The following is a 14,217-nucleotide window of genomic DNA, read 5'->3' on the forward strand; positions in this document are numbered from 1 at the left end:
CCCCACCCTTATCAATCTGGAGGCATCGGGAGAGGCGCGCTTGGGAGCTGGTTCCTGCCTGGAGTCCAGCTTGGCCTGCGGTTCACAAGGCCACCGACCCGGTCTCGGTGCCTGTGTGAGCCTGAGCGTAGGGGAAGGAGGGGGCTGGGGGCTGCCGGGGGCACAGGCCAAGATCATTACAAGGGAGAGGGACGGGGCTGAGGAAGAGGCCACGTCTCGGGAAGGGGTGTCCGTGTGGTTGGTGACGTGCCGGGGCCACTGGACGAGCAGACAGGTGGTGGAGTCTGTGGTGGACGTGGTGTGGTCTGACGGCTGGGGCGTCGAGGGAGCTGGGACGGGGACGCAGGAGATGCTTCTGCGGAGCAGCGGGGCCAGAGCGGGGAGGGAAGGTTCCACGTAAAGAGGGTCAGGATGCTGGGGATTGGCGGACGGTTCCAGAGCGCGCAGTGAGCTGGGCGCCCTGAGTTTATGGGGGAACTGGGACAAAGGCAGGTCCCCGTGACAGCCGGGCAGTGGGTGGTGGCTAAGGTGGGCTCTTCAGGCTGCGGGGCTCCCCTCAAATCCTGCTGAGGGGAGAACCCTGAGCAAGCCCGGTGTTCTGGCCAGAGGGCTCCCCGGAAGCGGCCCGTGGGGGGTCAGGTGGCCCGGGGGGGGCCGAGGGCAGGCGGGGCTCCCCCGCCGTGGCGCTGCCCACCTTGGGGAAGCTTGCAGCCCGTCCTCTGGGCTGCCACGGGCCTCTCCATCCAAGGGAGGTGCTGCCCGGCTCGCCTGTCTGGTGGACAACACGCTGGTTTTAGGGACGAGCGTGTCGAAGTGTGGGGGCCGCCCAGCCGTGGGCCCGGGATCAGGCTGAGCCCAGGCTCGGCTGCTGGCTTCGTCCTGGCGCAGCTTCCACCCCGGGCTGTGCCCCCCAAGGCCCGCGCCAGCCCCGGGGCCCTGCTCGCAGGGCAGTTGCTGCGGGGAGAGGAGCTGCCCCAGCCTGGGCTCTGTGAAAAGGTAACACTTTATTACACAAACACCGGCCACCCCCGACGCACGTCAGGCAGGTGGGTCGCTGGGCCGTCCCAGGGGGCCGATGCCTTCACCGGGAGAGGCCCTGGGGTGTGCTGGGCCCTGAGACCCCCTGTGTGTCCGGAGGCCCGGTGTCATAGCCCAGCTTCCTCATGTCCTTGGTCACCACGTTGAAGAGGAGAGTGACGAAGCCCTGGGAGCGGACGCGGGTCACTGAGGACAGAAGGGCAGCGTTAGCTGGGCCCACGCCCCTCACCGGGAGAAGGGGCTGCGGTGGGGACGGGGGACGGACGGACGTGGCAACCCCTCCGGGCTGGGCTCTGCCCCCGCATCTGTGTGCTGGCGGGTCCCTGGCATCCAGCCATCTGACTGCGGGGGGCCCACCTGGTCCCACCTGCCCGGGGGATGGGGGGGTCAAGTTTTACCTTCCCGGCCTTCCCCTTGAGCCACCACCTTGGGGTCTGTGTACTCGGGCCGCCGTCCCATGAACCAGCTGGGAAGATAGGAGACAGCCTGAACCCAGACAGAAATCCCAGAAAGGTGACAGCAGCCGAGGTGGGGAAGGCGGGGCCCTGGGACAGTGTGATTCCCCATCCTCCTGGGGAAGGAGGGCCCCAACCCAGAGCCCAACAACCAGCCCTGGCGTGGGCAGAGGAGCCAGATCTGGGCTCTCCACTGTCCTCTGAACAGAGCAGGACCCAGGATGTCACTTCCATTTCTGAGCACCGGTCTTCTCACCTTAATGGGGACGTGATAATGGTCCCCTACCCCATGGGGCTCCAGCCGTAAAGCATTAACCTCTTGACATCTGAGCCTCCCACCCAGGCAGAAGGTTCTCCGCACCTCAGAGCAGGCCGCGGACACGCAGTGAGCCAGTGAGGGGCTCGGGGCGGGGGGGGGGGGCAGGGAGGGGGCGGGAGGGGGCACAGGGGAGTGGGGAGGGCAGGGGGCGGGAGGGGAGCAGGCAGGGGGCAGGGGGGGCACAGGGGGTCATGGAGGGGAGCCTCGCCCCCTCCCTGCACCTCGGTTTCCCCATCGGAGGAGCAGGGCTACGCGGCACCTGCCCCCAGGCTGCGCTGAGGACCAGCCCGGGGAAGCAGCCCCCAAGGGCCCCGCCAGCCTGGACGCTGCTGCAGGGGCCCTGCGGGCGCCTTGAGGCGGAGATGTGCCTGAGTAGCTCGTGCAGCGGTGTCTCAGGGAACCCTTTCTGCCGTGTGAAGAGCAGATTGGAGGATCTGCGTGATGGCCCCAAAGAGACTAGGTCCCACTGTGAGAAAGTTAATTTCTGTGGTTTTAAGCCACCAAGTCCGTGGTAACTGGCTGCGGCGGCTACAGGAAGTGGCCGCAGGGAAGCAGGCAGCCAGCAGGCCGAGGAAGGACGCCGGAGGCGGAGGCCCGGCAGAAGGGATGAGAGAAGGGGCTGCTGGAACACGGACCCCTCATCTGGGACGACTGTCCATCCAGCTGCCTTCCCCCATTTCCGTAACCCAAGCACACACGGCCCAGCCCAGGCAAGAGCCCCTCCGAAGGGCGGGAGACGACCCCCTGCTGCCGCCTGGCCGGCAGTGAGGGCTTTCCCAGCAAGGACCCCCCCCTCCCCAGGGAGGCCTCACACGGGGGCCCGCAGCCCTCCCTCGGAGCTGTGGGGCGTGGAGCAGTGTGGACACCGGGGTGGTGCTGTCACCTCCAGCCGACGCTGGCCCTTCCCATCACGGTGGCTTCTGGAGGGCTCCCAAGGGCAGCAGGCGCCTCAGAGCCCAGGAAGCATCCTCCCCCGAGCAGGGTGCCGGCCAGGGGGCCCAGGCGGTGCTACACGTTCCCCTGGGCCTGGCCCACCACCGGGGAGCTGAGCTGACCCAACCCGAGTCGGTCAGCCAGGCCCAGCCAGCCCTCCAGCTCCTACTCGGATGAGGGAAGGGGCCAGACGCCTCGGGCTTGGTCTCCCTGCAGGCCCGTGTGCAGGCCCCACTGGCTGCCCCACCAAGGTCACTACCTCCTCGAGACCGAGCTGCTCCCTGCGCCCCGAGCCCCGCCGGCCCCGCCCTCTGCTCTAGTCCCTGCTCAGCTGTCACCTCCTGGCAGAGGGCCCTTGTGTGAAGCCATCCAGCACGACATGGCAGCGGGGGATGTGACAGCCCTCCACCCGACCGCTGAGGCCAGGAGTGGCTGGGGGGATGGGTGTGCAGGAGACTCACCTGGTAAACTTCTGCAGTTTAGACACAGATTCTGGGACAAACATGGGGATGGTCCTTTTGTGCCTGAAACAAACGTTTTCACAGACAGCTGTGCTGAGCCACGGAAAGGTGGCGGAGCCTTCTGAGCCTCCAGCGAGGGGTGGCCAAGTCGGAGCCGGAGCCCCGCCCCAGGGCTGCGTCCTCTGAGAGCCTTGTTTCTTTTGAAGGGTCGAGAGGATGCTGAGGGCTACAAACCAACCCTGGCTCAACTGTGCCCCTCACAGGGCCCTTGTCCTTCTCCAAATATCCCAGCGCGCTGCCATCCTCCAGGAAGCCCCTGACAGTCCCCTGGGCCGCACCCGGCTGTGGTCACCCATCCCCCGTCCCCCTTCCCCTCGCACCCTGCACTTCCCATCTCAACACCCCTCAGGTTCGCCTGCTGGGCCTCCTCCCTCCACCTGCTCTGATGGAGTCCTCACCCCTTAGGGTCGGCTGACCCTGGCCACCCACCCCGCGCCTGGAACACGGTGCCTGTACCCTGTCACCATGCTTGACAAGAGAGAGCTGTGTCTCTCCATCTGTGCCCACTACTCGGGGGGGCCTGCGAGGGCAGGTCCGTGGTCACACGTGTCTGACACGTGTGTCCTCAGGCCAGCAGCGAGGGAATGAGTGTCTGAACTCCGACCCCAGCTGCCCTGGAACTCTGGCTGGGCCCGCCCCTCTCGATGCCCCAGGACACCCCCTCCCAGGTGTGGGCCACGCCCCCACGCCAGGGACCCTCGCACTCCCCGCCTCAAGGTGAAGCATGCCCCGGGGTGAGCCTCGCGTGGCCCGGCGAGGGACCAGGTCGGAAGGAGGACCTACCGTCCGGGTGAGAAGGGCACGTGCACCGCACCGTAGCCTCGGACCACGTCGTTCCCGAACATGTCCGGCCCATACACGCTAAGCACGATCTGCGGCCCTTGCGAACGACAAGGCAGGGGTCAGCCTGCGGGCAAGCCCAGGGGAGGTGCAGGGTGGAGAGCAGGGCGGCGGGCCCGGGAGCCCCCAGGTGTGGGCCTGCAGGGAGGTGGGAGAGCAGAGCCTGCTGGCTGGGCCCCGTGCTGCCCCGGTCCTGCCACTGGACAGGCCCAGGGAGTGCACAGGGACCCGGGGGTGTCTGCGTGTGGCTCAGGGAGGCCCCGCACCCCCTTCCTCTCAAGCACTGCCAGTTCCCACTGCTCCCTGTTGGCAGCTCCATTGGGGTACATCCTCGGGAGGCGGGGAGGCCCAGAGCTGGCCGGCCTGCCCAGCTTGGACCCGCGGCCACCGGACAGCCTGTTTCCTCGTCCTCCAGACGCCCGGGCTCGGGCCTGACGCAGAGGAAGTGCTCCCCGGTGCTGGGGGACGTCTGTTCCCTCCCCGTCACCGCCTCAAAGGTCATCACTCCTCTTCCGTAAGGTTTCACCGCCAAAGAATGCATCCCACACGTGGTCCTTTGGTTCTGCCCAGGTTGTGAACTTTGTATGAGTGGAATCGTATGGTACGTAGATTCCCGCATCCAGCTTCTTGGATTCGGTGTTTATGAGACGCATGCAAACCGAGTCACGTCTCCAGGGCAGGAGAACTCGGTCCTGTCTGGCGGCCATGGACGCCCGGCTGTGTCTCCTTCTTGGGACAGCGCGACCTCTCGTCACACGCGCACCCGTGTCTGCCCAGGCCGTGCATTCACTCGAGCTGCTTCCCTGGGGGCACCGCACCAGAGCTTGGCGTCCTCACGCTTCCTAACTGGGCTGTTCTGGTCCTGAATCATGGCCGCTCACTTTGGCTTTAATTTGCATTTTCCTAATTGTAACTGTTCTTCCTAAAATGAAGTTGAGACCTCGTCCTGTTTCTTGGTCACTCGGACGTCCTTTTGGGCGGTGCCTTGCTCGAGCCTCTTGCCCAGTTTACAACCGGATGGTCTCTTTTCACCCGTAATGATGTCTTTGGGTCACTAGAAGCCCTAAATTTAACAGTGGAACCCGCAGATCTGCTCCTGTGAGGAGTCCTCATTCTGGTGCCACGGTTCCCGCCTGCGTGGAATCCTCCTTAAGCCGTATCATCGTGCTCTTCACGTTTCCGTGCGTGTATCCATCTGGGATGGACTTTCTGTGCCTGATACAAAGCAGGGATCAGGCTGCACTTTTCTTCCTGCTTGTATCCAGCTGCCCCAGGACCACTTCTCAAGAACCCCTTCCCCTCCTGCTCTGCCCCTTTGTCATGAATCAGCTGCACATGTTCAGTTCTGCCCTGGGCTCCCTACAGATCTGTCTGTCCTGGTGCCAAAACTACTCTCGTGATTGTGCTTTAGAATCACAGCTTGATAGCTGGTAGAACAGGTTATGTTTGATATTACTGGAAAGAATTTATTTTTAAAATATCAATTTCTACTTTTTATACAGAATAGAAAACACATTCTATTTTAATACAGAAAGCAACTGATTTTTTTTTTTTTTTTTTTATGGCTGTGTTGGGTCTTCGTTTCTGTGCGAGGGCTTTCTCTAGTTGTGGCAAGCGGGGGCCACTCTTCATCACATGCGCGGGCCTCTCACTATCGCTGCCTCTTTTGTTCTCTGTGGAGCACAGGCTCCAGACGCACAGGCTCAGTAATTGTGGCTCACGGGCCCAGTTGCTCCGCGGCATGTGGGATCTTCCCAGACCAGGGCTCAAACCCATGTCCCCTGCATTGGCAGGCAGATTCTCAACCACTGCGCCACCAGGGGAGCCCAGCAACTGATTTTTTAAATAAATTTATTTACTTATTTATTTTTGGCTGCGTTGGGTCTTCGTTGTTGCATGCGGGCTTCTCTTGTTGCGGAGCACAGGCTCTAGGCGTGCAGGCTTCAGTAGTTGCAGCACATGGGCTCAGTCGTTGTGGCTCGCTGGCTCTAGAGCGCACGCTCAGTAGTAGTGGTGCATGGGCTTAGCTGCTTCGCGGCATGTGGGATCTTCTCAGACCGGGGATTGAACCTGTGTCCCCCGCGTTGGCAGGCGGATTCTTAACCACTGCGCCACCAGGGAAGCCTGCAACTGATTTTTGTATACTGATCTTATATTTGGTAGTCATGCCCCCTTATTAATAATTTACTGTAGGTTATTTTGGAAATGCTACATAATCATGTCACCTGTGAATAATGACAGGTGACACATGATTCTAATTCTTATACCTTTGAATTGTACAACGTTGGTGGTCATGACAAGCATCCTGATCTGACAGAGAGATCTTTCAACATCTCACTAAGATAAGTGACGTCTGCTCTGAGTTTTGTGGATAGCCTTTATCAGATTAAGGAAGCTTCCCTCTACTCCTGGCTGGCTACAGGTCTGTCATGGATGCGTTGAATTTTATCACATCTTCTCCATCGCTGGGGGTGACGGTGACTTTCTTTTTAACATAGTGAGTCTCACCGGTTGACTTTAGATGTTGCACGAACTTCTTATTTCTGGATTAAGCCCTCCTTGCTCACGACAGATCACCCTTCTGGGGTCCTGTGAGGTGCAGTCTGTGGATGTTTGGCACCATGTCCAGGGCGGGGATGAGGGCAGCCGGGCCGCAGGCCAGGGCGGGCTGTTCTCTCAGAGCTCTGAGGTGGCAGGATCTTCCTGGCTCCTGGGTCCCCAGCCCAGAGCGGCCGACAAAAGTCTCGGTCAGCATCTCGATCACCTCTGCTGGAATCAGCATCTCGATCACCTCTGCTGGCATCAGCAAATACTCCCAGGGGAGCTGCGGCTGGGGGCGTCTCTGGAGCTCTGCTTTTTTCCTGGGTCTTGGGCTCCTAAAGCGCCAGGACTTTGCTACCTGTCTGATGCCTTCAAGTAGTTTGTTTTCTGGTTTTGCTTTTTAATATTTTATTCACCTTTCCTAGCCGTCGTCAGCAGGAGGAGATTGGTCCTTTACCTAGTGCCCTGTTCCAGGAAGCCTGTGGAAGTTTCTCATGGATGATGACAACAGGATGGCAGTCCCCGCCCAGGAGGACAGCCAGGCAGCCTCTGCTCCAGACCCTCCGTGCCCGGTAAGCCTGAGCCCCCGCCACACGCAGCATAAGGCCTGGACCGTGAAATCGGATGGACCTGAAATCAAATCCATGCTCAGCTACTCAAGGTAAAGCTGAAGGCAAATGATGTCACTTTTTGAGTCTCAGTTTCCTAGACGTGGAGAAGAATCTACCTACCAGATACGGTTACAAAGCCTGGCCAAGCCCACATAGGGAGAGTATTCACAGCCCCTGTGGAGCGAAGCCCAGGCTTTGCACACAGTTGGCGCTTATTAAGGGAGAGTGACTGGTAACTGCCAGGTAAGGTAGAAAGCAAACACTGCAAACACTGCAGGTGAGGAGGGCTTTGGGAAGGTCAGAGGTAGGATGAGGGCCAGGGCCCCCGGGCAGAGAGAAGGGCAGGGACTTGGAGGAGGAGCAGGGCGCTCGGGTCTGGTAGAAGCACAGCTGTGACGGACAGGGGAGAGCTGTCAGGGCAGGCCTCCTGGCCAGACTGCTGAGCCAGGCTCTGCCCTTTGCAGGCAAGCGCCACCCAAGGCTTCAGGCCGGGCCTCACCGGCTCTGTCAGAACCTCAGGAAGGTCAAGTGCACACAGATGAGCAGGAAGGGGGCGGGGAGGAGGGGGAAACTGCCAGGTGGCTGAGAGCACGTGACAAGGCTGGTCGAGGGCCCAGGGGATGGGCAGGGAAGGTCCATGTGTGGACACGGGGGCAGGACGAGGCCTGTGGACTCACAGCCGTAGGGGTTGGTGCTCTTAAAGGTGACGTCGATGGGGAAGTTCCACACCAGCGCGCGCCGCACATCCTGGCTCTTGGATGTGATCTGTGAGATGCCCTCCTCCAGCCCCTGCGAGGACGACAGTGACGGCCAATGTCCCAGTTCCACACCCCTCCCTTCCCTGGGCAGCAGCTGGGAGAGCTGTTTCCTTCACCACCTTCTGCCAAACGAAGGGACCTGAGACGTAATGGAGGGGCTCCCAGGTCTTTGAGGGTTTTCATCCATGAGGGCCTGGAACCTCGAGGCCCCAGCCCTCCCCCGGTGCCCGGTGTGCCTCAGCCTCACTGAGGGGACGGTGTCGCCCTCTCCCCTGTCACCATCGGCACGTGTGTGCGTGTCACTTTCTTGGTTACAAAGCAACGTCCCTTGGCCCTACGCCCCCCCACCCCTTTGTTCCCAGCCAAGCTTCTTAAAAGACATGTCGACACTCACCAGCTCCAATTCCTTCTCACTTTGCATCCCTGAACCCACCCCAATCTGACCTCTGGCCCCCACTCTACCAAAGTGTTTCTGTCAAGTCACCAGTGGCTCGGCTGGCTGTGATGTGGTCCCTTCTCTGTCTCCATTTCACTGGCCCCCCACCTCCCGGGTCAAACATGCCAGGCACACCCCCGCCTCAGGGCCTTTGCACACTCCGCACCTTCTGCCTGCCTAGTTCTTTCCACAGCCTTCCACGCGGCTTGTCCCCTCGCCTCCTTCAGCTCTGTGCTCGGCTGCCGTCTCCATGAGGCCTTTTCTGGCCTCTCATCCCTCCCTTTCTTGCCTCTGCTTTCCCCCAGCGTGTCACCAGCCAACAGCCTGGAGTGTTTACTGCCCCGTGTCTGTCTCCCCCTCAAGACGTGCACCCAGCAAGACCGGGGCTTCCCTGGCTCTGTTCACCACTGCGTCCCCATCACCAAGAGCCTCGGCACCTGTCGCCTAGCGGGCGCCTGGAGGACAAGCGCTATGGTCTCAGCTGCACAGGGGAGGGACCGGGCTCCGAGTGGCTGTGAGGGTCGCCCCAGTGCCGCGCAGGCAGTAACGTGGTGCGGGCTGAAGAGGCACCATCGTCCCTCTCCTGGTGGAGACAGACCATTCCTTGGGGACTCTTGGAAGGAGGGTTCCAGAGTCTCCCCACAGGCTGAGGAGACCGGCAGTGCAGTGAAAGGACCTGCCCACCCGCGCCGCCCAAACATCCCTACTTGCTGCCACGCGCCAGCTCCCAGGACAGGGCGCGCGAGCGAGCACGGCCTCGGGGGTGGGTCAGGGAGCACCGCGGCGCTGCGTTCTCTGCCCCGGCTTCACCAGGAGCAGACTCGCATGCGGGTCCCCCCTGAACTCAGCGTCCACCTCTCAACTGGTTCTGAACTGGGAGGGTAACGGGTGTGATGGAGCCTTCAGAGACCCCCCCCAGTCACGAAGGCCGTGAGTCTGGGAGGCCAAAGGGCCCAGCTTACCGCCGTGGGGGCCCAGTCCTGGCCATACACGAAACAGTACTTGCAGTAGAGATCGTCATACTCAGGAAACTGTGGAGATAAGCATACACGGCTTCTGCTCACAGGGACTCACGCTGAGACCGACTGCTGGCCAGGCAGGTGCGGCCACCAGTAACTCCGAACGTGAGGCACCTGGTGAGGGGGGGCGAGGGCCAAGAGACAGCAGGGGGTGTGGACGTGGCGTTCAGCGGAGGGTCTGGGGCCGCTACTGCCCCTGGGCCTTTGCTCAGGCTCTGCCTTCTGTATGACATACCCTTCCCATTCCTTCACCTGGAGTTTTCCTGCTCACCCTTCAAAACTGATCCTTCAGGGAGCCTGCCCTCACTTCCGGGCCGTCTGGGGGGCCACTTCCTAGCTCCCGCAGCCCCTGGTGCTTCCCTCCATCACAGCACTGACTGTTTATTTCTCTCAACCCCATTAGACTGTGAACAAGGGACAGGTGTGCGAGCTTTCTGTGTCCCCAGCACCTGGCACAGGGGCAGGCACAGGAGCAGCTCTAAGGAAATGGTGCTGAAGTGAAAGGTCTGAGAAGGCAGGGTGCTGTTAGGACACACAGAGCAACATATGCTTGGCCTGCTAGAGGAGGGGCCCCGAGCAGAGGGGGAGGAAAAGTGGGGCTGAGGGGGCTGCTGAGAGCACAGACACATGTGACCCAGCCCAGCTGAGGCCCCTGATGGGACAGAGCAGAAGAGGGGAAGCGGGTCTTGGGCACTGGGTCAAGGGGGAGGTGGACAGAGTGGGAGACTGGGGCAGCGTCCCTGATGAAACAGGAAGGCGGGAGATGCCCACTAAGAGGCCCCAGCAGAGCTTTACCTAAACCATCTCAGTTAGTCCTCACAATATACTCATAATATTTTTAAAACAGCCTGGAAGAGCAAGTCCAGCAAAGCTCTGACATCAGACCAGGTTTCAAATGCCAGTTCCGCCACTGCTTTTGGGCAAGTTTTCCCATCTGTAAAATGAGGGTGCCAGTCATACCTACTTCACAGGTGGTTGTGAGGATTGACTGAGCGGGGCTGGGCATGGAGGCTGGCATATACTATGTCTTATACACAGAAATAACAAACGGTTCGTAGGACGTGCTGGGGACTGGAGGGTAGCGTCCCCTTCCGTCCAACAGACACCGCCCCCGCCCCCCCCCCCCGACCGGGGCAGCCGCCACCATCGCTGCATCAGATCAAGCAGATCACCTCCCTTCCAACCCGCTTCCGAGGGCCTGAGAGTCGAGGGCGCGGGGCCTCGCTGCGCACGGACCCGCGCGGGTTGCGTGGGGTGGAGGCCCCTGCCCGTGACTCCACGCGGGCTCGGCCGACTGTGGCCTCGGCCTCGCTCAACCCCCCAGGCCTGTTTCCACACCGCACATGGGGCGGAGGGTTCGCGCGACCTCGCACCAAGCCTCTCACAAGCTGGCTCCCTCCGGCGAGGCTCGGCCCTGGGGGGACGCGTGCGGCCCCGCGTGGTCCACGGCCGCTCACCTGGGCGCTCTCCACCTGCCCGTTGACCATGAGCAGGAAGACGCTGGGACCCGCGGCCGCCATAGCAGGGCTGCGCGGTTGCTAGGAGGAGCCGGGTTGCCCTGGAGACGGACGGCGTGGCGCGCGGGACAAGTTTCTGGGAAGCGGGATCTTCGGAAAAGCGAGCGCATGCGTGCGGCGGCGCGGCGGGAGGCGGGGCTTCGCGGGGACCGTCGGCGCGAAATCCGCGGCTGTATTGTGTCTGTTGGTGCGGGACCCAGCACATCCCTGGTTCAGGTTACCCCACGGGAAGTGTGTGTCCACTCAGACCCGGCCCCACCAGGCCCGTGGGAGGTCTTGAGCCGGAGGCGACGACCACCGCGCGTGGGGCTCAAGAGCGAGGCCCCCGACAGTCGGGGTCCGGCCCCGGTTCCGAGAGTCCGCGTGGGACCAGCAGCTGCCTGCGTGGGGTCAACGGATGCTCCCTCGGGCCTTCTGAGACCCTCGCCTCCCAAAAGTTTATTAGACAAACCTGGGAGGGACCTGGAGCATCCTTAAACACGCGCCGGCGCTCCTCCGCGTGGGGCGGGAAACAGGCTGCGGAGGGGCCGCCCCCGGCCGCCCGAGCACCCGCAGTCGCTGAGGGGCGAGCCCGAGCGCGGCCCCGCCAGGACACTGGCCTCGGGACGTCACTGCCTGGCCGCCGGAGCGGGTCGTCCGCCTGCTCGTAGCTCTGAGCACGGTTCGCATTTGCACATTTATTGCTGTCACAGCTCCGGCCAATGCTCGTCGCTCCCGACCCACAGACGCCGTGAGGACAGGGGCCGCGCCCACCCCGTGTCCCGGTTGCCTGGCACAAGTGAGCACTGGTGGCAGCCTGTGGAGTGGATGAATAATTGAGTAAGTCTCTGTTGCACAAAAGAGGAAGCAGATTCAGAGGCGAGATGACTGGGACACAGTCACAGCAGCTGGTAAGGAGCTGAGCCGGGATTCAAACCCAGGACTCCGCGGGCTCGCGACCCTCACTGCTTCATTGCCTGGTCCTGGCCCAGCGCCAAGGGTGCCTCTTGGCTGGGGTGTCAAAGGTAGCGTTGGAGACCTTACCCCGGATCCAGAAAATGAAGGGGTGGACAGGTGTGAAGACTTCAAGGAGGCTGCGCACCCAGCAGGGCCCCCGGGTCATCACACCCTGCAGCAACCAGCTGCCAGCTTGGGAGCAGACCAGGGGGGTCCCACGAGACATCTGTGCGGGAGAGGGAAAGAGGAGTCACAGCCAGCCCGGGCCCACCGACCGTCCCCCCACCCGCCTCAGGTGAGCAAAGATACTTGACAGGGGAGGGGGCTTGGGCAGCCAGTGTTCACACCTCTGACAAGAGAGGCTGAGGCCGGGTGGGTGGGCCGGGGGCTCAGGTGGGAGTTGGCCTCCCCCAGGCCTTGGCCGTATCCCGTCCCCCACCCCTCACACCCTCCCAGGTACAATGCGTCTTCACAGATGCTACCACTCTCGCCCAGCTCTTTCCTCCTTGTGGTTCAGTATTACACAAAGGACAGTTTTCAACAAAACGCTTGCTATTATCAAATAACCAGGGCTCCCTGTAACCGCAGACCTGGCCATGTCCAAGGCTGCCCCACGTCCGCACAGAACCTAAAGGGGGAGTCTCCCCAGGGGGCGGGGTCTCTGGGATGGCCATCAGGGTGCGGATCAGTGGCCCCCCGGGAGTGTGAGAGGTGACCAGGCCTAGTGGCCTTAGGAGGGACCGTGGGGACGGGTGGGGCCTGTGCAGGGCCAGGCTGGAACCCGCACCGCCAGGTGGGGTGGGCTGGCGTGGGATCTGGCTCACTGGGCGCCCTTGGGCAGGCTGGCCTTCGGGTCAGGACAGTCAGCCTGGAGGCGGGAGGCGTCTCGGCTGGTGCTGGTGTGCGGCAGCCTCAGCGCGATGCTGCACAGCTCTGGGGGCGGGATATAGAGGTCTGCGAGGTGGGGCGGGAGGGGACCCTCAGCAGGTTGGCACCAGTCCAGCCGCAAAACTTCCTGCCCTCCTGGGCATCCAGTTCTCCCCGTCCTCTCTTAGTGGACCCCCAAGTCCCTCAGCGCAGCTCCGTCGTGTCATCCGTTGGACTCTCACAGTCTCCCCAGGGCCACACCCAGTGAAACTGGGGACACATTGCGGCCCAAGGGAGGGGGTGGGGAGAGGGCCCAGGGCTGCCTTCCAGGCTGGGTGGGTCTGGAAGCTGACCCGGGAGTAGCAGGTGCCAGTGCCACCTTCTGCCCCGAGGCCCGTGTCCATGTGCCAGCCAGCAGCAGGCCAGAGCTGGGCTGTGCTCGGGGCTCAGGGACTCTGGGCATTTCCGGCTGTGCAGGGCCCCAGCTCCATCCCAGCTGTCTGCCCGGCCCACCCTCAGCTATCTCAGGCGTCCGCTCCCGTCCTTAGCGAAGACAGGATCAAACCCCTGCGCCCAACAGGGCTGCCCCTGGAAAAAACGCCAGGACCAGGTGGGTAGCCAGAGGGACAGGCTGAACAGCACTGCTGAGAGGTGGTGGCCTTGCCAGCCGGGCCAGGACCAGGCCCCCAGGCCCTCCTGGGGACAGGAGCAGCTCCTCCACGCTGGACTTGCTCTCACAAGCGTCCAGCGCCAGTCAGTGTGGGCCCAGGGTCACGCTGAAGTGGGACTGGGGCAGCTGTGGAAAGCGGGGGGTGAAGAGGTTGGGCGCCCCCTCCTGGGGCCCCTCTCCATCACCCTTCCTGGCCGCTGCACCCACCTGCCAAAGCAGTTGGCACCTGTGAGTACCCACTCTTGGGAGATGAGGGCCCCCTCGCAGAGGTACCAACTGTCCAGAGAGATGCCGGCCTGCCAAGGCCGCGTGGCTGGGCCCTCCCTGTGGTGGGCGTTTGCCGGCCTGGGCCCTGCACCCTGGGGAATGAGGCGTCACAGCCGAGCTCTGGTCCCAGAGTGCTGACGTCTGCTCTCTGTCCCCCACTGATCGTGATCTCCTCTCCCCATCCCTCGATCCCTTGATCCCAATCTGCCCCGGGGGAGGTTTCCTCCCTTTTCCTGCCCAGACACTCATTATAGGTGTGTGCCCAGCTCTGTTTGCATTTCTCTTGAGACAGGGTTGGCTGGCTACTGACTAAGGCAGCTGGACTCCTAGCACGCTGCCGTTAGCTTGGTTCCACCCTCACGCAGGCCCCCTGCCACCTGCCACCATCTCTGCCCTGCACAGCTGCCCGCTACTTGAACCCAAGTCTGGACTGCCAGTCTTAGGAGAGCCTGGACTCCCGGCCCTCGAGGGGTGGGTGTCCCCCCTGCC

General features: G+C 62.5%; 2 protein-coding genes across 4 annotated transcripts in view; one reads left to right on the top strand and one right to left on the bottom strand.

The window, feature by feature from the left end:
* EPN2 (epsin 2) overlaps positions 1 to 14,217 on the top strand; it is a 96,285-nt gene that overhangs the window by 68,847 nt on the left and 13,221 nt on the right. The window contains exon 10 of one of the 2 annotated variants that reach the window (XR_010937620.1): positions 7,073 to 7,219. Coding sequence is in view for 1 of the 2 variants with exons in the window: in XM_067716623.1 (XP_067572724.1) it covers positions 7,073 to 7,149 (77 nt within the window). In the remaining variant the exon portion in view is untranslated. Of the gene's footprint in view, positions 1 to 7,072; positions 7,806 to 14,217 lie in introns of those variants that run through there. The other variant, XM_067716623.1, reaches the window with a different exon arrangement.
* Positions 986 to 11,083, bottom strand: B9D1 (B9 domain containing 1). Of its 2 annotated transcripts, none has more exons than XM_067716639.1 (7): positions 10,929 to 11,083; positions 9,415 to 9,483; positions 7,936 to 8,047; positions 4,050 to 4,138; positions 3,207 to 3,269; positions 1,437 to 1,504; positions 986 to 1,224 (listed from the first exon to the last, which is right to left on the bottom strand). In XM_067716639.1, the coding sequence occupies exons 2-7, from the start codon at positions 9,471 to 9,473 to the stop codon at positions 1,082 to 1,084; spliced, it is 534 nt and encodes a 177-aa protein (XP_067572740.1). In that variant the 5' UTR covers positions 9,474 to 9,483; positions 10,929 to 11,083; the 3' UTR covers positions 986 to 1,081. The 2 variants fall into 2 exon arrangements, with proteins under 2 accessions (XP_067572740.1, XP_067572741.1); XM_067716640.1 differs by having other exon boundaries at positions 4,050 to 4,146; positions 10,929 to 11,082.

Source organism: Pseudorca crassidens, chromosome 19, assembly GCF_039906515.1.
Source record: "Pseudorca crassidens isolate mPseCra1 chromosome 19, mPseCra1.hap1, whole genome shotgun sequence".
NCBI classification, from domain to species: domain Eukaryota; kingdom Metazoa; phylum Chordata; class Mammalia; order Artiodactyla; family Delphinidae; genus Pseudorca; species Pseudorca crassidens.